Source organism: Canis lupus, chromosome 7 (assembly GCF_003254725.2).
Source record: "Canis lupus dingo isolate Sandy chromosome 7, ASM325472v2, whole genome shotgun sequence".
NCBI lineage: Eukaryota > Metazoa > Chordata > Mammalia > Carnivora > Canidae > Canis > Canis lupus.
In genome coordinates this window covers 67,177,805-67,203,453 of record NC_064249.1, presented here as the reverse complement: position 1 = coordinate 67,203,453, position 25,649 = coordinate 67,177,805, and the positions used below count along the sequence as shown (strand labels likewise).

Genomic DNA, 25,649 nt, shown 5'->3' with positions numbered 1-25,649 from the left:
TTGTGTACAGAGTAAAGTTCAGTCAGAGCATGTAAGTCCTTGCTCAAAAGTCTCCAGGGGCTCCCCATCTTCCTCAGAGCAAATTCCAAAGGATGTAAGTGGTTTACAAGCCTCCTCAAGACCTTCTCCACTCTGAAACTATCTGATCTCATCTCCCATTACTTCCCTTTCCCACTGCAGCTCTAGCTGCCCTGGTTTTACTGATGTTCCTGGAGTATGCCAAGCATGATCTTGCCATGAGGCCTTTGCAAGGCTAATCCCTGTGCTTTGAACACTCTTCCTCCAGAGAGCCACTCTTTAACTCAACTCTGTGCACAAATTACCTTCTCAAGGTGGCCTATCCGATGATGTGAGGCCTATTCTCCTCTTTAAAGTTGCAACCTACTCCCTATACCTCATTCCTGGTCTTCCTTATGCCCTCTTCTTTTGCTTTTGCCATAACACTTAGCACCTTCTAACAGATGACAAAATTAATGTGTATATTATATGTATTGCTTATTTGTATTCTCCTGAGAGAGCTTTATTTTATAGTCAAATGAATCTCAAGTGCCTAACACATTGTGTGCCTGTGTGTGTGTGTGTGTGTGTGTGTGTGTGTAAAACGAACAGAATTGCGTGCTTACATGGCTTGACTCTGGCCTTTCTCTCCAGACTATCTTTAACTGCTTCCTTCCCCATACTTAGTGGTCCAGCAGCCCTAAACTTCTAACAGTTGCATGAATACATCTTGGTTTGTTTTCTCTTCATGCTACACATTGCCCCTTCCAGGTCTCTCTTTTACTTGTCATTTAACCCTTCAATGTTCAGATCAAGATGCATTTACTTGTTTCCATTCTCAGGGCATTCTTGATAGTGTCTTGCTTTGTTACACCATTCTACTTGTATATATCTCTATTGTTGCACATTCCCTCCTTCATTTCAAGAGTTTATATATTGAACCAGTCAAGGTCTGCACAGGAAACAGAAGGTATACTCAGAAGAAATCATAAAAATAATTTTATGAAGGGGCCATTTGCAGAAGTGGGCAGAGGTAAGGAAATGGATCATTGGGTATAGGAGCTCAGTGAGTGTCAGGACCTGAGAGGAGGGAGTTGGAATAGTAGAGGAACAGCCAGAGTGGCCATGTCAAAACAATGCCTCCCATTTGCTGAACTCAACCAGAAGCCACAGAGCTCCAGGGTGCCTGAAAGATGTAGTTCATAGAGATTGAATTCTAAGGGGCACAGAGAAACATAGAGAATGGATTTGGGGGAGAGGGTGGCAAGCAAAGGCCAACCAGCACACGTGTTCATCTCCCCATTAGGTGAATGATTTCTGAGGGCAGGACCATTTCTCGTTCATTGTTGTATGACAATGAACCTAGCACAGGGCCTGCTTCAGAGTGATCATTCAATAAGTTTTTGTGGAAGGAAGCTATAACATTAGGGCATATACTACATTTAGTTGAATATTTGTAGGAAGGTAGGCAGGAAGATGGTCAAATCTTCTTGACCATCTAGATTCAGGCAAGCCAAGTAAATTTTTGAGACAAGGAGTAATCCAGATACTCTGATGATACACAGGAGGTCATTGGGTAGGGTGACCAACTGTCCTGGTTTGCTTGGGATTGTCCTGGTTTGAGCACTGAAAGCCTTCAGCTTGAGGAACCCTCAATACCATGTCAACTGGGATACTTGGTCACCCTACAATTAGGGTCAGTTGAAAAATACAGATTCTGATTCCTCATGATAGGGCTTCATTAAGAAGTATTATTCAAAGGTGACTCAAGCTATTATGGCTTTTTGACAGTTATTTTGAGTTTTGTAAAACTTAGAATCTTCTCTGGCATGTGATAACTTCACTAATGAACCAGTCAAGAGGTCCTAAGAAAAACCCTACACTGCCTGTATTCTCCTAACCTCAAACCTTGCAAAACTGATCTAATCAGCATCTCAGGTGTAAAATTATGTACTCTAGCATATTTGTAGAAATAACAAGACTTTATTTCCACAGGTTTCTGGGTGTATTTCCAAACACTTTGCCAGTCTTCTCCTCTGTAAACTGCAAGCGCCTTGTTCTAGCAGTCAACAGAAAGAATATGCACACACAACTATTGTACCAGTGGCCATTTCTGATCTTTGTATCTGCTAAATGAGGAAATGGTTGAGAACAGTTTAAGACTTTTTGCAGCAAGTCTAACTTGCTCAACTTTTGGCCGAACTATAGAAACTCGATATGCTGTAAAACTGCCTGGTTCTTGAACCAGATAAACTCCTTTTATTAGTGAGAAACATCATATAGGTACTGATTTATGTATCCTTTATGTAAGTACAGGAAATATTTAGCCAAAATATAGTATTTTTAATTTATGAGAGATTTTAGAAATAAACTGGCAAGTGGATTGCTTTGAATTTTGGTGGGAAAGGCGAATGCTTCTGAAGCAAATTAAAAAAAAAAAAAGACCCAAGTGCTGAGTACAGTAACAGCATGCAGGTGATAATAATAAGCCAAACAACAGTATGCTAAGAGGAATAAATAAACCAGTCACCAAAATTAAGATTTGCTTATGTGGTGTGATATTAAGGGAAATAGTTTGATTAATACTTAGATTTAAATCGTTATTAATTTTTATGATTATGGCAGTCACTGACATTTTTGGTGATAAAAATAAATAATTTAAATAATTTAAACAACTTTTTTCAAAGTTTTAAAAAATTTACTTAAGCATCTTAATGTCACCATCACCTGAGAAAACAAATGAGAGTTACCTTTACTGGGTACACTGTGCCAGCCACCCTGTTAGACATTTTACATAAAATCTCATCTAATCTTTTCAACCCTATGATATGAGTATTACCAACCCCATTTTATAAATAATACAAGGATCACAGAAGGTAAGTAATTTTTGCCCAGTGTCACAAAAATCTCTTTGTTCTTTCCACTGCATCATGTAATTACCTTAGAAACAAAACCAAAATCACTTAAAGACATGTAAAAATACCGTTCTGGTAACGACATTATTTTGCTTCTCTCTGTGTAATTTCATTGCATTTTGCTAATTAAAAGTGAAGTTAAATAAGAAACTTGATATAGCACTATAAGATCTATAATGATGCTTTTTGTGTACTGTAGAGGTATTTGGACCTTTAGTGCTTGTTGAATGGTAGGTACTTGGTAATTCTACTCATTTTGTTAATTTGCTCATATATTTCAATTTCTGAAATAGTTGCCAAAAGTTGTTAAAAGGGAACAATGGGCATATTTTTAAAGTTTAATAAATCAAAACAACATGGGCACATGCTAAAGATTAATTTGGGATCATTTACATAAATGGCATTCTGGTGGGGGAGGGAGGTGTTTTTTTTTTAAGTGCAGAAAAAGGAATGCAACCTATTTCTTGAAAGGGCATATGAGTGGATCTCATATTCTCACACATGGCTTTGTTTTCAAATTCTTGAAAGTGCAGAAATTCTTTTAATTTAAAGGTGAGCCCATGGAAAATCTGGAACAGCTGTAGAAAACCATAGAGGAACGCAGTGCCATGGCCACTTTCTTAGCTCGCGACACCACCCCAGGGAGATCTGACCCTCCACTCACCACTGTTCTAAATTATCAAAGAGAGGCACCTCTGTCCCCATTGCTACGAAGGAGATGCTTCCATGGAATTCATTGTCTCATTAACTGATCCTGCTAAAGGTTAGTGAGCACAGAGATATACTTGACAACCCCTTGGACACAAGAGGGACGCCAGGCTGTCCAAGGAAGAAGGCTCAGGAAGAGTCTACATTCAGCTGATTAGACAGTAAGATTTGGAAAACAGCCATATCTCAAAATGCTATCTGAGGGACCTGGCCAAACATACCACCATGACTTTCTTCAAGGTCACGCAAAGTTTAAGTGATTTTTACAATCCCACATTCCAATGTGTCCTTCTCCATCGATGTATTTCCCATGGTAGTTCATCATTCTATATTTATGGCGTTTTTATTAGGTAACAGCATCTCATCTCTCTGAGTAATTGTGCTGCTGCATATTTTTGGAAACTTCCACCAGTCATAGTCTGGGACTGAGGGGTTTCATAAGTGTTGGGGGTGGTTTGAAAATCTTATTCTCGAATGAGACAGGTAAAAAATGGTCTTATTAGGATTTCTGTTTTCAATGTCCAAAGAAAAGTCCCTGGGAGAGAAAAACAATACAGAGCACTGGTAAGATCTGTACATTGGAAGTAGGGTAAGCTAGAGTAATCAGCTTAATCTAGCCATAAATAGTGTATGCAGCTCTTTGTTTCATTATCATCAGTTAACCGAGGCCCATCAGGAACATGGATTGGAATCAGGGGGCTCTTCTAGAGTTTCCACCAATGCTGATTTCCACAAGCTGCCCTGAGAATGCCATGAACTGCCCAAGCATTCATACACATACATCCTGTCACAGTGATTCATTTCCTGCCTGTTTCCCCCACCACCACCCAACAATGGTTTTGTAGGGATAGGCTATCTCCCTGCACTGACCCTCCTGGCGGTTTTGATAAAGACAAGAAATAGATTGGTATAGCCCAGGAGGTCACCTGAGCTTTGCTGACAGCCTCTGAAAAGGCCACCAGCATTTCCACATTCCTTGGTAAGGACAGGGAGTGGCTTTGTTCTGCCTTCCAAGAGGCTGGACATCCACTGAGTTTGTCCTGCCTCATCTGAGAGGGGCTTCTCTGGTTCTCCAGGGAAGTGGGCAGAAGCAGCCAGAAGGGGACCATCTCATGTCCTAAAGGATATCATCCCTCACCTGTCACTCATATGTGCTCAAGTGCTGCCCTCTGGAGGCATCCATGCCACTGGCTCAGAGTCAGATCTGTTAGTCCAGAGGTCATCTCCACCTGGAGCGGGGAAACCCAATAGGCTTGTAGGTCTTCGGAGAAGCAGGTGTTGCCAGGTCTGAAAGGAGCAGAGGTCATTTAGCTCCAGCTAAATTGTCATGAAGGAATGTGGACCTACTGTAGAGAGAACACTCAGGTTTCCGAAAGAAGCTAGAAATACAAATTTTTGCCTGAAATTCCTGACTTTTCAAAGTTGGCAACCTCACTCAGTTAAAAAACAAAAAAAACAAAACAGAAAAACAGTGTAACGGCAGGACCATGAGTAGTATATACAATGTCTTGTGCAAATTAGAAAAAAAAGAAAAAGTACCCCTCTGGGCAGATAAAGCAGGAAAAAAAAAAAAAAAGTGTCAACGTGCCAAGTAAAAGGGTCCCTCTGAGCAGTTGCTCCCTGTGCTGCTGGGCTTAATGAGTGAGTCCTGGCTGGGTTTCAGCCTCCACTTGCCTGCTGGCTGGGCGCTTCATGGAGGTACACCCTACACAGCTGCAGGCAGCTCTCATACAGCTGCCAAGTGGGTCTGTATTAGCCAGATTCTGCCCCTGGGCCTCAGGTTCACAAACTCTGGATGATGGAAGAGGTAGCTAGAGAGAAGGGAAGCCAACAGAAATTGCAAGCCTACCCTTGCTAAGGGGCCATAAAACTTAAAAATATTTCTCCCTTCACTGAGTCCCCCAAACCTCCCCTCAGTCATCCTGGATGGTGAACATTGGATCACTAGATATTGTTATTTAACGTGACATTTCTTCTAAGGTCAATGCACTCTGTGAGAAGAATGTACTTCTTTATCAACTTTATCTTTTTTTGGTATATTTCATCTATTTATTTTTAATATCTTCCCTTTATTGGTCTACTATGTGTCATGGCACTTTACATAAATTATTTCTGACAATATCCTGACAAGGCAATATAATCCCCCCTATTTTACAGATGAAGATCCTAAGGGTCAGAGAAGTACTTTTTCCCAAAACTACCTAGGAAATGACTATGTGCCAGGCTTCAATCCTAGGTCTGTCTCAGGAAGCTGTTGCTGCCCTAAGATGATATGATGACTTTGTTCCTTCTACTTGGGATGGCAGAGGCTCTCTTCTCTCCTGAAAATCTCTCAAGGAAGGTCTGTGTTATTCAGGCACTTAATGCATGGAGATCTACTATTTGGCCTTATCCCTCCCTCTTTCTGTTTTTTTTTTTAATTTTTATTTATTTATTCGTGAGAGACATACAGAGAGGGAGAGTCATAGGCAGAAGGAGAAGCAGGCTCCCTGTGGGGAGCCCGATGCAGGACTTGATCCCAGGACCCCAGGATCACACAACCTGAGCCAAAGGCAGATGTTCAACCACTGAGCCATCCAGGTGCCCCTCTCTTTCTGTTTCTTAGTAAAATGCAAGAACAATTCTTTTACAAAGTGAAGGATGTATTTGTGTAATGTATAACTCTGAAAATAACAATATCACCAGATGTACATTTCCTAATGAGTGTTGTTCCTTCAAAATACTGGGTTGCCTTGGTGATCGGAGACTTATTCCAATAATGCGTTCATCAGTCATCACCTTTCCAATACTTCTCTTTTGGAAGTACCTTCAAAGCCAGTTTACATACCATTCAAAGAAATAAGGCTCATCATTTCAGTGGCATCTACTGCTTTAATCCTTAAATGATAATATCCAGCCTTTTCAGCCACTCTGTTATCAGAGAGGAATACAAATAACTTAAAGCTATTTCCAAAAATTAATTAAGCCCAGTCTCAATGGAATTAGATTTGCCTCTTGAGAATTTTCACAAGAATATGCTGGATGTTTTAATATTATCTCCAAAATAGGGGTTTCAAAACTATTCTGAGCCCACCAGCACCATTGGTTAGGTGTATGACCTTTAAAGAGACATCATGCGTTGGACTGGAAAGGTCCTGACAAGTCATTCAAGCTAAATAAAGAATCAGGGTAGGGACGCCTGGGTGGCTTAGCAGTTGAGCATCTGACTTTGGCTCAGGTCATGATCTTGGGGTTCCAAGATTGAGTCCCACATCAGGCTACCTGCAGGGAGCCTGCTTCTCCCTCTGCCTGTCTCTGCCTCTCTCTGTCTCTCATGAATAAATAAATAAAATCTTAAAAAAAAAAAAAAGAATCAAGGTGGTAGACTAAGTTTTGAGTCTGAACTCAGGAGCCAGACAGACTAGGCTCAAATATTCCCTTTGCCACTTACTAAGTATGTAAAGTTGCACAAATTACTTAATCTCTTCATGTCTCAGTTTCCTGTTTTGTAAAATGAAGATCGTAATGGAATATGTAGGGGCTCCTAAAACAGTGAGTGATATGGAGCAAGTCCTATTTAAGTGCTGGCTACTCTTGAAATAACATATATCACACTTTACAGCATTACCCTGAATGATCAACATGTTAGGCAAGATCAATAGCAAGGCAGATGTGTTTTCTCTAAGTACTCATCCACAACTGTGGTAATAAAATGGTCTAATATAGGAAAAGTTATTTTGTTTCATTGTTAAATCTGCGAGTCAAAAGATTATGTACAGTCCAATTCATTTTATATTCAAGGAATCCATATGTAAATGGAGATGCCTAATACAGCATTACATCAATAGCCTGAAACAGCATCAATAGCTGAAACATCTTGGGAACATATTCATTCAGCTCATGCCTCTGTACCTTTATGATAAGAACATATTTCTTATTCAGTGCAGGCCATCTTTGGGCAGGACTGGTGGTTAAGTCTTCCTGATATTAAGCTGAAATCTCTTTCCCTTATTATTTCTTCTCACTGAAATCCCTGGAGCTCTATGGAACAAGTCCCATTACTTTGGAGGTCATATGCCTTAGAGCATTTTCTTTTCAGGAGAAACAGTCTTAGTTCTTTTAGATCATTTCCCTTAAGATGTGGTTTCGTATCCTCTCACCCTACTTATCTCACTGTTCTCAAAGGCCTTGATTTCTCCAATTATTTTTAAGATGCCATACCCAGAAGTCAGCATAGTCCTTTATGTCATAGAAATGGGGTCTCCCTTCTTGTTTGGTGAGTTACATTTTTATGAATGCAGTCTGGGAGTACATTCATTTTTATTTTCATTGAGTTCTTATTTTGACAGCATATTGCACATTTACTGAAGTGCCAACAGGAAAGAACTGTTAACCCAGATTCCTATATCCAGTGAAGATATTCTTTGGGATTGAAGGGAGAAAGGAAGTCATTCTTAGTGGCAAAAAAGTAAGAGAATTTACACCAGCAGATGTACACAAAAGAATGGCTAGGGAGGTTCTCAAACAAAGAAGGAACCATGGAACATCCAGAAGAAAGAATATAGTAAGCAAAAATATAGTGAATATAATAAAGATTTATTTCTCTTCTTTAGTTTTCTAAGTTATTTGATGACTAAAGCAAAAATTATAACACTGATCTGATTCTACATGTATGTAGAAAAATTTAAGACAATCATTTTAGGTGCTCCTGGGTGGCTCAGTCAGTTAAGTATCTAACTCGTGATTTTGGCTCAGGTTATGATCTCAGGGTCATGAGATTGAGTCCCATTTTGGGCTCCATGCTGGGCATAGAGCCTGCTTAAGTTTCTCTCTGGCCCTCTCCCTCTGCCCCCTCACCTGCCCTGCTTGTGCACTTGTGCTCTCTCTCTCAAGAGAAGGACAATTATTTTATACATGGTATAAAGTAAAGAGAGAAAATGTTTTCATACTTCACTTGAACTGGGAAAACAATGACACCAGTGTACTGTGATCAGCTATATATGTATAATGTCACACCTACAGCAACCACTAAAAAAGCCCAGCAAAGAAATATAGTTTAAAACACTATAGATAAATCAAAATGAAACAATAAAAAATGTTTATGTGGCCAATATGAAGGCAGGAAAAAGAAAACAAAAACAAAAAATCCCAAAAAGAATCAAAAAATAAAATAGTAGCCCTCATATATCAATATTTACATTAAAAACAAATTGCCTAAATATATCAATTAAAAGACAGATACTGACAGAGAAGATTAAAAACATGATCTAAGGGACGCCTGGGTGGCTTAGTGGTTGGGTGCCTGCCTTCGGCTTGGGGCGTGATCCTGGGGTCCAGGATCGAGTCCTACATCGGGCTCCCTGCATGGAGTCTGCTTCTCTCTCTGCCTTGTGTCTCTGCCTCTCTGTCTGTGTCTCTCATGAATAAATGAAAAATCTTTTTTTAAAAAAATGACCTAATATATGCTGTCCATAAGAAATTCAATCCAAATGCAATTATATAGGTAAGTTAAAAAATAAAAGGATGGAAAGGGATGCATCATGCAAACACCAATGAAAGGAGGCACAATAATCTATCATATTAGATGATTTTGACTTTACAGCAAATAAAATTACCAAGGACTGAGAGAAATATTCTATAGTAATGAAAGGGCCATTCCACCAAGAAGTCGTAGCAATCCCACATGTCTGCGTACTCAAACAACAGAGCTGCAAAACATGTGAAGCAAAAACTAACAGAACTCAAAGAAATAAACAAATACACAATTAAAATTGGACAACATCCCTCTCTCAACAATTGATAGATGAACGAGATAGAAAACCATCATTGTTATAGAAAGACTCATCATCACCAACAAGCAAGAGGATCTAATCATCCTTCAAGTAATAAGCATGCTAAGGATCCTAGTGGAAAAAGTGGACAACATAAAGGAATGATGTGTATGTAAGCAGAGAAATAGGAACTCTAGGAAAGAATTGAAAATAAATGCTAGAAATCAAAAACACTGGAAGAGAAATGAAGAATGCCTTTCCTGGGTTCATTAACAGACTGAATGTAGACATGGAAAGAACGAATATGCTTGAAGATATGTCAATAGAAACTTCCAAAACTGAAAAAATAAAGAGAAAAAATAATGAAAAAGAACAGAATGTGTAAGAACTGTGGGACAATTACAAAAGGTATAACATACATTTAAGGGGACTGCCAGAAGGAAAAAGAGAGAAAGGAGGGGTGCCTGGGTGGTTCAGTCAGTTAAACGTCTGCCTTCAGCTCAGGTCATGACGCTAGGATCCTGGGATGGAGCCCCATGTTGGGCTCCCTGCTCAGCAAGGGAGTCTGCTTCTCTCTCTCTCAAATAAATAAATATATAAATAATAAAATATTTTTAGAAGAGAGAGAGAAAGGAAAAGAGGAAATATTGGAAATAATAATGGTTGAGAACTTTCCAAAATTAATGACAGGTACACACCACAGATTCAGGAAACCCAGACAACACCAAAAATCTATATTTAATAATCACATTCAAGCTGCAGAAAATCAAAGACAAAGAGAAATTCCTGAAAGAAGCCAGAGGGGTGGAAAACATCTTACATCTTAGAGAAATAAGGATAAGAATTACACTGACTTCTCTTCAGGAAGTATGCAAGCAAGAAAGTGGAGTGAAATATTTGAAGTGTTGAAACGCTAACCTAGATTTCTGGATTCAGCGAAATCATCCTTCAAAAGCGGAGAAGAAATAAGGAATCTCTCAGACATGCAGAATTTGAAGGAATTTGCAGACCTGTCACCAATATGCTTGTCTCATAAGAAAGAAATTCTTCAAGAGAAGGGAAGTGATTTAGTTCAGAAACTCAGATCTATGTAAAGAAGAGCATTAGAGAAAGAATAAATGCTGATAAAGAAAATATTTTATTTTTCTTATGTTAATCTGCTAGATAATATTCAAAATAACAACAATAACAATGTATAGAGTGATTGTAGTGTATACATAAGTGAAATGTGAAGGATGACAGAAATGTTATAAGGGAAGAGAAGGATGAGTTGGGAACAAAGTATCTGTACTATCTGCGAAGCAGGATAGTGTTATCTGAAGATGGTCTTGAATTTGTCTTCAACATATATTATAAAGTCTAGGTTAATCACTGAATTTTAAAAAATGAGTATAATTGATACACTGAGGAGATAAAATGGAATCATAAAATTCTCAATTAAAGCCAGAGAAGGCAGAAAAAGAAGGGAAGAAAAAGAATGAGTGAATGGACAGGGGCAACAAATAGAAAACAGTAACAAATGTAGGAAATACTAACCCAACTATACCAATAATCACTTTAAAAGTGAGCGTTCTAAATATACCAATTAACAGAGACTGGCAAGAGTGGATAGAAAAACAATACCTAACAATATGCTATCTATTAAAAAACCCACTTTAAAAATAAAGACACATATAGATTACAAGTAAAGGGATGTAGAAATATAAGAAAGCAGGAGAAGCTATATTAATTTCAGAGAAGACAAGAAAAATGATCATGGATAAAGAGAGACATTACATAATGATAAAAGATCAATCTCCAAGAAGGCATAAAAATTCTTATTATACAGGGCACCTGGTGGCTCAGTGGTTGAGCATCTACCTTTGGCTCAGGTCATGATCCTGGGATCCTCGGATGGAGTTCCACATCAGGTTCCCTCCGGGGAGCCTGCTTCTCTCTCTGCTTGTGTCTCTGCCTCTGTCTCTGTGTCTCTCATGAATAAATAAATAAAATCTTACAAAAAAATTTATTATGTATATGCCCAAAAATACAGAATCAAAATAATGTGAGGCAAAAACTGATGGAACTGCAAGGGGAAACAGATGAATCCACTATTAGACTTGGAGACCAACACCCCTCTATTAGAAATGAACAGATCCAGCAGGCAGAAAATCAATAAGGACATAGCTGAACCCAATAGCACCATCAATCTACTGGGTGCTAATTGACATCTATAGAATACTGCATCTGACAGTAGGAAATTACATTTTTTCTCAAACTCAAACAGAACATACACTAAGATAGTTTACATTATGGGTCATAAAAACATACCTTAGCACATTAAAAAATAGGTTTCATATATTTCATATATATTTCATATATAAAGTATGCTCTCATACTACAGGGGATTAAATTAGAAAAGAGAACAGAAGCATAGCTGGAAAATCACAAAATATTTGAGATTAAATAATATTCTTCTAAATAGATGGATCAAAGAATTCTCAAGAAAAATTAAAACATATCTGGAACTAGATAAAAACATAAATGCAACTTATCAAAATGAGGGGGATAAGTCCAGAGCAATGCATATAGAGAAATCTATAGCACCAAATACATATATTAGAAAAGAAGGAAGATTAAAGTTTCAAGTTGCCGTAGGAAACTTGAAAAAGAAGTGGTATGTCTGGGATCAGGCACAAGCAGGGCTCAAGAGCCCAAGCAAGCTGCATGAGAAGCAAGTCCCCCGTGTCATAAGTTGCACCAGAGCCTCTCCCTCAGCTCCTTGGGGTCCTTATGACCAGCTGTTAGAAGAGTAAAAAGGCTGAATTTGGTTCAAGGATAGATCAGCTTGGTATGGTGAACTATGACACAATGCAGCACTGCTCAAAGGTAGACTAGAAAGATAACCAAGAAAGGGGAAGTCCTTCCGAAGGGCAGAATTTCTGGTAGTGCACTTGGTTTTCCACTTTGTGTAGAAGGAGAAGTGGTCTGGGATTAGAAAACATGTGGACTCAGAGAGTGGTGACCAATTAGTTCACTGATTTTTTTTGATGCACTGGAAAAGGAAACATCAGACTAAATATCACTCCCCTATCTGAGAATACCTATTATAGAAAAGAAAAAACACCAAACCACCAAGAAAACAGGATGACTTGGTCAGTTGACATCAGTCTGCCTCTGTCTTGTCTACCTAAGTGCTGGCACAATAGGCACATGAATGGAGTAGTCATTGTGGCAGAGATAGAAACTGTACACAAGCCCAACAGCATAGCTGTTGACAACTGCAGAGCAGCACTGCTCTCAAGGAGATCAATTGGCTTCTTAATGTCAAGTAGTCTAATTGGATCCCTTCTACTCTGGAAAGACTAGTGACTCATCTTGATTGGACCAGACACATATTTTGGTCATGAGTTTGCCTTTGCTTGCAGAGCTCCAGCCAACACCATATCTGGGTATTTATTCTACTGACAGGGAATCCCACATAATATTACATTGGACTAGGGGTTCCTGGGTGGCTCAGTTAGGTGTCTGCCTTCAGCTCAGGTCATGAGCTAAAGGTCCTGGATTGAGCCTCACATTGGGCTCCCTGCTCAGTGGGGAGTTTGTTTCTCTCTCTGCCTCCTCCTCCCTGCTTGTGCTGTCTCTTTCTCACACACAAATAAAAATTAAAAAAAAAATTACATTGGGCCAAGGGACCCACTCTACAGGGAAGGAGGTGCAGTGACCAGTGATGATCAGCAGTACAAGAGTAGGCATATAGCCACAGAATCTAGTGGTCCAGGACCTAGTGATCAAAAGATTCCACAAGCTTTCTTGCTGATAGAGCAATGGAAAAGCCTGTTGAAGATGCCTTTGAGGGGCCAGCTGGGACATCATAGCCAGTGAAGATAGGGTACCATCCTCCAGGATGCAGCATATGCTGCAAACAAAGGACCCATTATATGCTGTGAGATCTCTTAAGCAGAGCCCATGGGTCTAATAAACTAAGGGTGGTAGTTCTCACCTTAATTCCCAGTCATTTGCTCTTTAATTTGTGCTTCATATTCCCACCTTGGACAATGTACATTTAGAGAACTTGGCTTCGAGAGGAGGACTGCTCCCACCAGTGGGCACAGCAAGAAAGCTATTAAATTTCTATGTATGCCACCCAATTGTGGTGCATTCCTTATGCTAAGAGAGCAATAGTCAAGTAAAGGAATCACCACCCATAATAAGTAAGGAATCCTGGTCACCAGAGGAGAAGCTGCAGGAAGAATATGGAAAGACTATGTTTGGCATCCAGGTAATATGCTGTAATATGCTTGGTGCTCTTTCACTCATTTTTTTGAGAGTAAAGGGTTAAGTGCAGGAGCCACAGCCTGACAAGGCCCTGGTGACTGGGGGCTCAGACTTCTCAAAAATAAGGATCTGGGTCATTCTGCCCAGTAAGTTACCTCCATCAACAGAGGTGTCGAAGATGAGGGGAATCTAGATTGGATAGTGGAGGGAGCTAAGTTAACTATTTGTGGCCTCAAGATCAGCTTCTGGAGCGGGGGCTGTAGTTTGTCCCTTGAATATTCCTTTTGTAAGATTGTCTCAGGAAGAGAGATCCATCTGACTCTTCAGTTTGCTTCTCTCAGAACTTACACAAAGCCAGTAGAAGGGTAGACTGCAGTGGAAGCTGTGAAGCACTGCCTACATCTCCCCTCTGGCCTTACACTTCAGAACCAAGGTCCTCATCCCTCCCCTCCCCCCACGCGCTGGGAGTGTTGACAGCTAATAGTCTGCAACGGAGTTCCCCCTCCCAGGGTTGCTGTTGGCCAAGGACAGCCACCTTGTTCAAAGTCATACCACTTTTCTGGGGAAAGTGACTACCAATCAGTGAAAAGTTTTAAAGGTCCAAATTCTTTGTCCCAATTTGAGACATCTCTGCAGGGTCATCCTCACTCCAGAATACTTGTGGGATCAGCTGAGTTCTTTGTTTGACTGCCATCACAGCCCAACTTCTCCCTCCGCCTAATCCTGATTTCTTCCTTCCTCCATGCATGTGATCTGGAGAACACACTTGAATAAACTTCCTGCACATACACCTCAGACTCGGAGTCTATTTCCCATGAAAACCAATCTGAAACAATCTAAAGAGTTGGAACTATCCCTTCCACTATCTTCTTAAACACAAATAAGGTGTTTTTAAGGAAAAAAAAAACACTTTTACTGTTCTCTTTTTATTTGGGGCATTCACCTTCTTGATATATTTTTTTAAAGATTTATTTGCGGGGGAGGGGCAGAGGGCAAGACAGACAATCTCCAACGGACTCCCCATTGAGCAGGGAGACCAGTGTGGGACTTGATTCCCACGACCCAAAGATCATGACCTGAGTCAAAATCAAGTCAACTGCTTAACCAACTGAGCCACCCAGATGCCCCACTTTCTTGATATTGTTACCACCTTAACACAGTCATATTTTCATCCTTGGCTCTAAGCTCTGCTTTTCATGCTATAGTTGTCATTAGAAAGCAAGGACTTACTGGTGGCTCAGTCAGTTAAACGTCTGCCTTTGGCTCCGGTCACAATCCCATGTCCTGGGATGGGTCCTGTGTCTCCGCAAAGCAAAGAGCCTGCTTCTCCCTTTCCTTCTGTCCGCCACTCCCCCTGCTTATGTGTGCTCTCTGTTAAATAAAAAATAAAATCTTAAAAAAAAAAAAAAGCAAGGGCTTATACATGAGGTCTCTATACAGTTCGCATGGGTTTCTTTGGTATGCTTCCTGCTTCGTTATTGGGGCCATTTGTAATAGTCCAGTGGAAGTTACTTCTTTAGTTCTTCCCAATCTCTACAGCTATGTTTCCTCATCTGCAAAAAGTTATCTATAAGCTTTTTTTGAGTTTCTTGTGTTCTACTTTTGTAAAGACTAGGCCATATGTAAAGACTAAGACCCAGCCAGACATATATGATTAATGTCTCTTAAAATTCAATTTTGAATGTCAGTCTGGTTCTGCTCTTGTCATTCCCTGGTCCCCTCCATCCTCTAAAGTATAAGCCCATTGAGAAGCAAGACTAATAGTTCATTGTGAAGTTCTTCTTAGCAGTAAATGGGATTCAGAAATATTCTGGAACTCCCTTCCCTTGTGTGGGATGGATTGTGCCCTCAGGGCAACCTTTCAAGTACTGGGCTATAGCCTCCACAGTTGACCCCATGGCATTTGGGCAGCCTGACTGCTGGGCTTCAGCCCGAGTTCCTGGTTTTTACTCCTATCCTCTGCTGGGATAGGAGCCAAGACTGAACCTAGTCCAGTTGGCTGAGGCTCTGACCCTTTTTCTTAGTTTCTGCCAACTTTCTTTGTTTCTGGTTATTTCTACCTTGATCCATGTGTAGATTCTTGGGCCAAGATTCTGGTGAAGAGAATGCCAGGAAATCTTGCTTCCCAGAATGCCATACTCCTTCCCTTGCCCTCAGGTCAGGCCCTTCAGACTGATGCTGGCCCAAATTGCACCTGTATCCCCTACAACCGCACCTGAATCTACACCAGGACCCTGAACCTGAACCGTTAGCATCTGCAGCCTGGGTGAGTTCCCCTGCTCTGTGCCAGCCACCTCAGCAAAATTCTTTCTCACAGCAAATGCCCACATACCCATCACTTCAGCTAGTACTACTGCTTTGACAAATTAGTCCCTGTTAATGAGAATTAAGCTCAGAGTAGTAGTTCCCTGATTAGATCTACCACCCTCTGAAGGGTAAAATTGCTGGCAAAGCAAGTGAAAAATTTTCCAGAATTTCAGCATTTATCTGACTGGGACTTTGTATGAAGATTTAATTTAGGTTTAGTTGTGACCAAAATACCTTGCCTGTTTCATAGTTTTGTTGCCTATTATCAAAACATTAGTCTAGGCCTCCATCATAGCAAATAGATGATCTGCCCACAATTATTTTACATTTTCTCTAATTTCAGATTTATAGATATTCAAATGGGTAGCTTTCTTATTTCAAAACAAGAAAAGCTTAATTTAGAACGGGGAACAATTAGTATTAACACATACACAAGCCATAGTGAAATAGTTTCCTGGGACTATAAAATAGAGAACCACTTACATGCCGAATGCTCTGGCATCAAGTACAGGGGAACTATGGAGGGGGAAAATCAAGTATCTCAAGAATTGAGATGTTCTAAGAATTAGCACATAGATACTGGCTTGTAATAAAACAAAGGTTATAATACAGTGTAACTAAAATGCTAGCTGATCTTTCCAAAGACAGATGAGTAGCTTAAAATGTATTATTTTACAATTTACTAAACTAAGATCTTATATTTGTAAATATTTACTCAAAATCATTAGTTAGCTTAATCTCTTAAGGAAACTATGCCTTGCTTGGGCCATTATTACATTTTATTCTGTAGCCCGGTATACATCTGGCTCTGGATAATACATAGCACATAATTTATGCACAATTGAAGAATCATCTGCTAGTGATGAAGTCAGAGAATAGTCAAAACTACATAATTTACCACCACCCAACTGCAAGCTTATGCTTTACAACACTACCTTTCCTGAGCCCGATAACTGGCTGCACAGTTCTCCTTCAAACCAACATTCGGTTAAATGAAAAGTAATGGCTAGGATGACCCACTGGCCAATTCGACCTCATCATGCTAGAAGAATGACTTGAATTTAGGGCATACTAAGTGAAGCAAAATAATATAAGGCCACCAAAGAAGTGACAAGGGAATCGCATGGCTGTTTGTCCCAAGAAGCCAGGCTACCTTCCTTCAGTTCAACGGTTGTCCACCAAAGCGGGGCACAAGGTGAGCCAGGAACTGAAGCGACAGGACTCTTTATTCAACCTAAAGCACTCCAGGTCTGCTTTCGAGAATCAAAAACCAAAACTCACATTAAAAGCATCTTTAAAATTCTATAATTGAGCCAGAAATTTGGAAATAGAAGTATCTAGACAAACTGGGGGGTAAGAGGATAGCAAGTCCTCTAACTCAAGAGCTCACAAAACGGAAGCAGGGAACTCGGCAAGCCAGACGACTTCTCCCCACGGGCTTGCGGAGGAAAGCGACTTTAATACAAGTTGGTTTTTTTCATGATCCGAAGAAACTCTTCCTCGTTCACCTCGCCATCTCCATCCCGATCGGCTTCATCTATCATTTCCTGTAGCTCCTCGTCAGTGAGATTTTCCCCTAACTCAACGGCCACGCGCTTTAGGTTTTTGAAAGAGATCTTGCCAGTTTCATCGTCATCAAAGAGCCTGAAAGCCTTCAGGATCTCTTCTTTGGTGTCCTTCTCGGCCATCTTCTGGGTCATCACGCCCAAAAAGTCATTGAAGCTGATTTTCCCCGTGCCCTCCTTGTCTACTTCGGAGATCATCTTCTTCATCTCTTCCTTCCTGGGCTCGAAGCCCAGCGCTCTCATGGCCACCTTCAGCTCCTTCACGTCAATGGTCCCACTTCCGTCGGCATCGAAGAGGTCAAATGCTTCGCGAACTTCTTGCTTCTGATCTTCAGTGAGCTCGGGCTTAGGGCCCACCTTTCTCTTCTGACTGGTAGAGGCCACGTTTGACTTCTTGAAGCCGGAAGCCATCCTCCTCGGGCAGTTGTTCCCTTCAACGGCACCACCGCAGTCACTGCGCTTGCGCAGACGGGACCCCACTTAGAGCGCAGGCGCGACCCCACTTAGAGCGCAGGCGCGGGACCTCCTCGCGCGTCCCAGAGCTTCCCCTTGCGCTCTGCAGGGAGGCCTGGCTCGCTGCCGCCCACCCGCCCACCCGCGCTGTCTGCGAGATCTTATCCATGTTGCACCCCACGGTTCCCCCTATTATCACCCAGTTTCCACGAGCTGAGACGTGGGCTGGCAAGAAGTGCCGGTAGCCACAGTTGCCTTCCACGGTGCATTGCCACTTGCTGTTCTGGCTAGCGCATTTGCAAGCATCCAGAGGGCCAGGTTTATAGTGTTATTTGGAAGTCCTTCTCTTCCTTTTCCATACAAATTAAAATTAACAAACGGACAAGCAAAACAAAAAACCCTCTTGGAGTTAAACAACAACAACAACAGGTCCTCTCTTAGTCTGAGGTTACCTAAAGCTAAATTTAGGATAATCAAGATGGAGCTTGATCCCTTGGCATTAAATGTGGGGAAGAAGGAGAGACGATATTAAGTCACAGCATGTGTTCAACTTGTCATAAATGGAAAACATAAAATGGAAAAGGTTACGTATAAAATTTGTAGAAGTTTGTCTCCTGACATTATGCTCAAAATAGTGAAACTTCATTGGCTGATTCAGCATAGGTTGAAATAAATATGAAATGTATTATTCAAATGTATGATTAACTTTCAGTGTTTCAATCTTACATACTCGATCATAATTACGATCAAATAACAGTCTTCATTTCATTCACTAGGCTTTTCTTTTGGAGGGGGGTTCAAGTACTATTTTCTGGTATTTTTTAAAGACTAGCAGTGTATTACTCTCACTTTGTTATCTTGTGCGTGCTGTGCTGAAACCCCCACTCTGATTGCCCTACTTTGGCAGTGGAACTGGAAGCTTACCTTGCAGTACATGTTGGAACTAGAAATTGCTTCCTGAGAACAAAGGGGCAAGAGAAAATTGGGAGCTTTTTAAGTGAAAAGAAAGGAAAAAGTTATCAAGTAAGCCCACAAAGAAATTGCCTTTAGAATTGTTGTATATTTCTTTAAATGGTTTTCTTTTAATATATATTTTTTTAATTTTTATTTATTTATGATAGTCACAGAGAGAGAAAGAGAGGCAGAGACACAGGCAGAGAGAAGCAGGCTCCATGTACCGGGAGCCCGATGTGAGAATCGATCCTGGGTCTCCAGGATCGTGCCCTAGGCCAAAGGCAGGCGCCAAACCGCTGCGCCACCCAGGGATCCCTGGTTTTCTTTTAAAATCTGACATTTTTAGCATTCTTTCCCCCCTAACTATCAACTTATTATTACTTGATCAGTTACAAAGAAGGCCCTTTCAAAGTTTTTACTGAAGAGTTTTTATATCTCCAGCATCTAGAACAGTGCTTGACACATAGTAGGTAGATTAATAACTGTTTCTTGAGTAAGTGAATGAGAATTACTGTTGATTTTAAAATACTTCTGAATTGTCCAAATAAAAGACACCCCCCCCCCCCAAAGATTAAATTGTTCTGGGAAAAAAAAATTGTTCTGGGAGTGTTTTTACAAGTTCAGTTTTATTTTAAATTAGTGATCACATGTTGTTTACATCATGTGCCTAACAGCTAGATCTTACTACCTGCCCCAGTTGATATGTGACATAATGGACAGAGGGCCTGAGCATAGGATTTCTAAAAGTCAAGGAAACTTATCTGTGTCTCCTCCCATGTCCTGCTTCCCAGCATTTGTCACATGTCAACTCAGAGTAGACTTTGGCAAGTTGACACTGCCATTGCCCATCTTCCAACACTGCAAATCCTCTGCTTTCTTAACTAGGTCAAAAAGTCTGGGATCTTATTCCAACTCCATGCCTTATTATCTCTCTGACTTGAGAAAGTCACTTAACCTCCCAGACTTAGCTGAGACATCTGCAAAGTAGATGTAATAATATAGCTTCCTAATAGGGCTCCTGTGCATGTTCAGTGAACTACTCCAGGAATGGTTCCCCAGTGGGGCCAAACGGGGCTGGGTAAATGTTAGTTGAATCTGAATTTTTCCTAGACATTGTGCATTTCTCTTGACACCCACTCCTCTGCCCAAATTCAAGCCAAGCTATGATGTGTTGGGAAAAACTGAAGGATAGAAGCTGCCTTATATAGAGCTACATTTGGGCCAAGCTGAGCTCAAAGCAAAGTAGTTGTCATAGTTTCCAGATGTGTGCAATCAGCAGTCACAACCAGAGGCCACCAAGAGCATCCTTTATAGAAAATAGTGCCTTCAGCCAGAGCCCACTGTGAGTGGGGAGTTACTTTATGTCCGTAATCTGTAATCTGATTTAAAAAGGGAAGGGAAACTTACATGGATTGTGTGCCTAGCATTGCGCTTGCTCCTTGCATTTGGTCTCATCAAATCCTTGCCAACATTTCCCCATTTTGCAGATGAAGAAAAATGAGGCTCAGGAGAGATCAGTGACATATTCAATGGTACACAGCCAATAAATGGTGGCTCTGGGATTTTAAACCTTGGCCTGAGTCCAATGCTGAGGCTTTGTTCAGCACAGCATGCTGCCTTCTCTAAAAACAGAGATAATTACCAAGCTGTAGTATCACTGGGAAGGTATGATCCCGCTTTTCTTCCCTAAATGTGACAATAATTAAAGCATCTTGCCTAGAAAGATTTAACAGGATTTTGTGGGATCTCAAATGAGGTCCCATTCTGGGGTGAGGCGAGGAGAAAAGGAGCAATACGCTTGGTATTTACATTTGTTCTTCAATTCTGCCTCCTTCCATTCCCTGCTTTTAGCTCCTGGTGTGAGGTAGTGAGAAGCAGTCTGGGCAAAGTGCTTTCAGTTGGCATCAGTGACAATCTATATAGTGCTTATGAAAATCAGCTTCATTGCTTTAAAGTCAAGTTTTGAGCTCTAGTAAGACCAACATAAAGTAAATGAGATGTCCTGGAAAAATCAATGAATATGAGTGGTTTTGTTTTGGTTTGGTTTTGCACTTAAAACTTTTGTACTGTAATGTTCTGGGTAATATGTGAAATCAGTTGTTGATTTTCTGAGAGGGGAAGAAGAGATGCTTGTTTAATGGAATGGTCATGGGAGCTTAGCGCCTGGAAGGGGGGAAAAAAGAGGTGCTGGAATTTCACAACAGGGTCTGGAGTCAGTCAAGACCAAGAGAAAGGACCCATGCAGCTTGCTTATTCTAATTATTTGGTTTTCCATTTGACCTGCATGGCATGAAAAAGGTGAGGCTCAGGAGTCTTTTAAAATTTAAGTTGCACTCAGCAAATTCAGCAAATTCCAGGTGCCACCCAAGGCAGAAAACATGCATAATAAAGTTTCTTTATTGCTGCCTATTTATTTTCCAACAAATGCAGAACAGTGAAAATGCAAATGTTTGACACTTGTGCAAAAGCAGGACAATTGTGCCAGCGTGGTAGATGGGTGATTCCCAAACCAACAATAACAGAACTACACTATTTATTCTTGAATTCATGGAGCCATTTACAAGAAATGGCCTCAGCAGCAAGAGTTTTACAATCCCGGTGGTCTCTGAATGAGACTATGAAGTCCAGTCCAGTGACTCAACCCAAGCCTTTTTTGGCAAGCCCAGACTTAAGTGTCCAGCCAAAGGCTACATAATTTCTCATTTCATGAACCCCAGAAATAAAGAAATATTCCTCTCAGATACAAAAATTAGACTGTGTTTTAGAAAATAATTTACCAAAATCTCACACTGCTACTCAAACTTTTACCCAAATAGTCCTAATAGCAAAGGAGATATAAAGCACTTCTTTGAAATCCAGGGAAACATTTGGAAGAAGCCTACATCAAGCATGAAAAGTCTTTCTAATTCTATATTTTATCTTTTAGAAAAATGAATTTTGCTTTCTGCACATTTGCCAGTTCTACTACCATTTTAAATGATGGACCATTAAGCAAATTTGATTCCCTTGCAGAAAATGCACTGTGCTTATTTTGTGACTTTAAGTGTACCCCTAAGGATGTGAGCAGGAGCAAGGAGAACCTTATGTGTTTTAGCAAACTTGAATGTAGACTTGAAGTGGAAACAGTAAAGATTGACAATGTTTCCCTTCTGTTCCCAACCAAGATCCACTCCACTTATACATCATTTGGATTTGGGAGTAAAAGTTGAAGGAAGGAAAAGAATGGGGAGGAAAGGAGGGAAGATAAATGAATGTCCAGAGCATTTTGAACTTGAGAGGTAGAGTGAAATTAAAAGCATCCGATGAAAAAATGACTGCCCTCTCTTCCCAGAGCCCAGATCAGTCCAAATTAAGCATTGCTTTGATGGAAACAAGTCGAGAAAAAAAACATGTTGATCTAAACTCAAAGTAGAACCTCCAGCAGTTGTACTATTGTCGTCTACAGAGGACCCACAAGCATGGGCCATGCAACAGAAAATGCAGAACCAAGAGTCATGGAAGTGGCTTGCTTGGATTTTTAAAATATCTCCTAGGCTAAGCTATTGATTTACTCTTTGATCCACCTTCTTTTATTCTTCAAGGCCCCTGAGACGTCAGCATCGAAACTGGCTCCACGGCTGTTAACTGAGGAGAATTTTCTGCTTACCAGGAATAGAAAGGTCAAAAGCCCACAGGGGTGTTAGTAACACAAGATGAATCAAGTGGGCTGCATTTTCAAGGGGTATTTAGGGATTAGCAGTGACCTGGAGAGTTTGCACCCTTTTAAAAGACATTGAAATTCAAATTTAAAAACAAAACAAACAAAATAACTGCACAGGCCCAAGAAAACAGGTCTTGTAGAAAATAGGTCAAGCAGAACTTGGCTGATGAGCTGCATGTTGTTCATCCAGTCCTTGTATTGGCCACTTCTGCTGGGATTCACGTACTAAGGATGCTTCAGGACACACCTGTTCTGTGCCAGGTTCTGTGCCAGACACTTCTGTATATCAGTTCATTTAACCATTGTAACAACCTGGTGACCAGATATTATTATGTCTGTGTTATAGGTGAGGAAACTGAGCTTCAGAAAGACTTAGTGCTTTGCCCCTGGTCACTCAGTTTGTAAGTAGCTAAGCCAGGAGTGTAAACTGAGGTCTTTGCATTGCAAGTCAGTCCTGTTCTGTCATGCTGTCTATCTCCAAGTAGGAAACAAACAAAAACTGGCTCATTTTTTTGTTCTGACAAGTTTGCTGAAGGATTCACTCAGCAAGGCGGGGAAATAAAGTTCTTTAAAAAAAAAAAAAAAAACTGGGATCCCTGGGTGGCGCAGCAGTTTAGCGCTTGCCTTTGGCCCAGGGCGCGGTCCTGGAGACCTGGGATCGAATCCCACGTCGGGCTCCCGGTGCATGGAGCCTGCTTCTGCCTCTGCCTGTGTCTCTGCCTCTCTCTCTCTCTCTCTCTGTGTGTGACTATCATAAATAAATAAAGAAAAAAATTTAAAAACTACTAATTGTTTAAATAAATAAATAAATAAAAACACACACAGAGAGAGAGGGAAAATTGAATTCTAGCTCAAAGCCCATCCATGACTAGTTCCTCTAGTAGAGCATAAAGATCTTTACTGCAGGGGCACTTCCGTGACTCAGTGGTTGAGTGTCCACCTTTGGCTCAGGGTGTGATCCCAGGGTACCGGGATGGAATCCCGCATTGGGCTCCCCGCAGGGAACCTGTTTCTCCCTCTGCCTATGTCTCTGCCTCTCTCTATGTGTCTCTCACAAATAAATACATAAAATCTTAAAAAAATAAAAGATCTTTATTGCAGGGCAGACCATGCTATGAGCCAGCCCCATAGGGGAAAGTAAACTACTATAGATATAGCACTCATCTGTTTGATTTTCCTCCCCTGAACCAACTTGGAAGCAGAGGAGCCCTCTCTGCCTGCCATGTCCCTGTGTCCTTATCCACCAGCACCCCTTCGGCCTAGAGGCCCCTGTGATTGGCAGTGAGACCACCCCTGAAGTCCTGTGCAAGGCACAGAGAGGGAGCAGAATAGTTGGGACTAGGGCCCTTTCCCACATATGCCACAACAGCCATGTTTTCAGAAGTCTGCTCCCCAGCTCATTGGAAATTGGGGAAACTAAATGAAAGTGACAGTAGAAGGAAACTTAATGCCTTTTGTGAAGAAGGATTTGCATTAGCCAAAAATTTTGAGAAGTAGATGATAAAAATCAGTTCTATGACTGCAATACACATTTTAAAATAAGCTTCTGAACTAAATTACAGTCCCACTGCATTTCAAAGTTTAGCAATGTGTCAGCAAACAAAACATCAAAGGAAACCAGTAGGTCATGTTAGGAATCCCTTCATCAACAAGTAATCATATTACAGCTCCCTCCTGCTAAGACTCTAAATGGAAAAGAGGGTATGAATTAGGGCAGGAGGGGATGATGTCTTCTCATCCATTCCATTTGGCAACTGACCATTCCCATGGAGGTTTTTCATTTAGTTGTTGGTCAGGCATCTTTTGAAACTCAGTGGCTTCACCACCGGGAATCGGGAATCGCTGTCCTTCTACTTTCCTTGATGTTCTACATTTGCTACTTTGCATTTGCAAAGTCCTTTCCAAATTCCTTTGGTTTCTGGATCATTCTTATCTGAAATCCATGTTCTTTTTTTTTTTTTTTTCTCCTTGGCACCAGCCAGGGTTCCTTTTGCTCAGAATGCTGTGCATGGGATAAAGCTTAGAATGGAAACTGGGTCACTTACTTGTGGTATTGTTCTCAATTGCACCTCATACAAAGTGTTTGCCTGCCAGAGTGATTTCGGGCCCCATCACAATAGTGTGAGTCCATCTTTGGTTAATTGTAAAGCTCCCCACATCCTTTAAGAACAGTTTCATACAGGCACTTTGGAATATAATTTAAGGATAAGAAAAAAAACAACAAAAAACAACAACTGAAGGATAACGGAGGAGAACGATAAGTCAAAGGGAGAAAAAGGAAGCACATTAGCTTTCAGATATATACTCACACTTTAGACTCATCTATCAAGTTGGGTTGAAAAAGATGAGGAAGGGCAGCCTGGGTGGCTCAGCGGTTTAGCGCTGCCTTCGGCCCAGATTGTGATCCTGGAGACCCAGGATTGAGTCCCACTTCGAGTTCCCTGCATGGAGCCTGCTTTTCTCTCTGCCTGTGTCTCTGCCTCTCTCTCTCTCTCTCTCTCTCGCTCTGTGTCTCTCATGAATAAATAAATAAAATATTTTTAAAAAAAGAAAAAAGAAAAAGATGAGGAGAATTCACATCTTACCACAGATCTGCCTGTATGAACTTATCAAAATCATGAGTATTTAGTGAAACCTAAGAAAATGATAATCATTTAGCCTTTCTTTCTGCTTAAAAAGTGTGAACATCCTGATTTTCCAGCTTTCGACACAAAGGCATAAACTCTACATTTTATCTCACGTATTCTTCTTTTTTTTTTAAGATTTATTTATTTATTTATTTATTTATTTATTTATTTATTTATTTATGATAGACAGAGAGAGAGAAAGAGAGAGAGAGAGAGAGAGAGAGGCAGAGACACAGGAGGAGGCAGAAGCAGGCTCCATGCCTGGAGCCCGACGTGGGACTCAATCCTGGGTCTCCAGAATCACGCCCTGGGCCAAAGGCAACCGCTGAGCCACCCAGGGATCCCCTATTTCACGTATTTTTCAAACAAAGGAAAAGGCATCTTAGAATTCCTGGTTTTTAGGGATTAATTTAGAA

General features: G+C 40.8%; 2 protein-coding genes across 4 annotated transcripts in view; both read right to left on the bottom strand.

Moving 5' to 3' along the window:
• The window catches only part of CLUL1 (clusterin like 1), a 51,415-nt gene extending 34,346 nt beyond the window's left edge, over nt 1-17,069 (bottom strand). For 2 of the 3 annotated variants that reach the window (XM_049112849.1, XM_049112850.1), the window contains exons 1-2: nt 14,858-17,069; nt 4,759-4,907 (exon numbers count right to left, since the gene is read on the bottom strand). In XM_049112849.1, coding sequence (XP_048968806.1) covers nt 4,759-4,769 — 11 coding nt within the window. In that variant the 5' untranslated portion in view covers nt 4,770-4,907; nt 14,858-17,069. The remainder of the gene's footprint in view (nt 1-4,758; nt 4,908-14,857) is intronic. The other variant, XM_025429367.3, reaches the window with a different exon arrangement.
• A 147-nt stretch (nt 17,070-17,216) lies between these two features.
• CETN1 (centrin 1) lies at nt 17,217-17,962 on the bottom strand. Its single transcript, XM_025429369.3, has one exon. The coding sequence runs from the start codon at nt 17,908-17,910 to the stop codon at nt 17,392-17,394; it is 519 nt and encodes a 172-aa protein (XP_025285154.1). The 5' UTR covers nt 17,911-17,962; the 3' UTR covers nt 17,217-17,391.
• Nucleotides 17,963-25,649: the final 7,687 nt, after the last annotated feature.

What these genes read in the sequence shown, in the direction of transcription:
- CETN1 (XM_025429369.3), bottom strand. Translation starts at nt 17,910, where the DNA reads ATGGCTTCCGGCTTCAAGAAGTCAAACGTGGCCTCTACCAGTCAGAAG.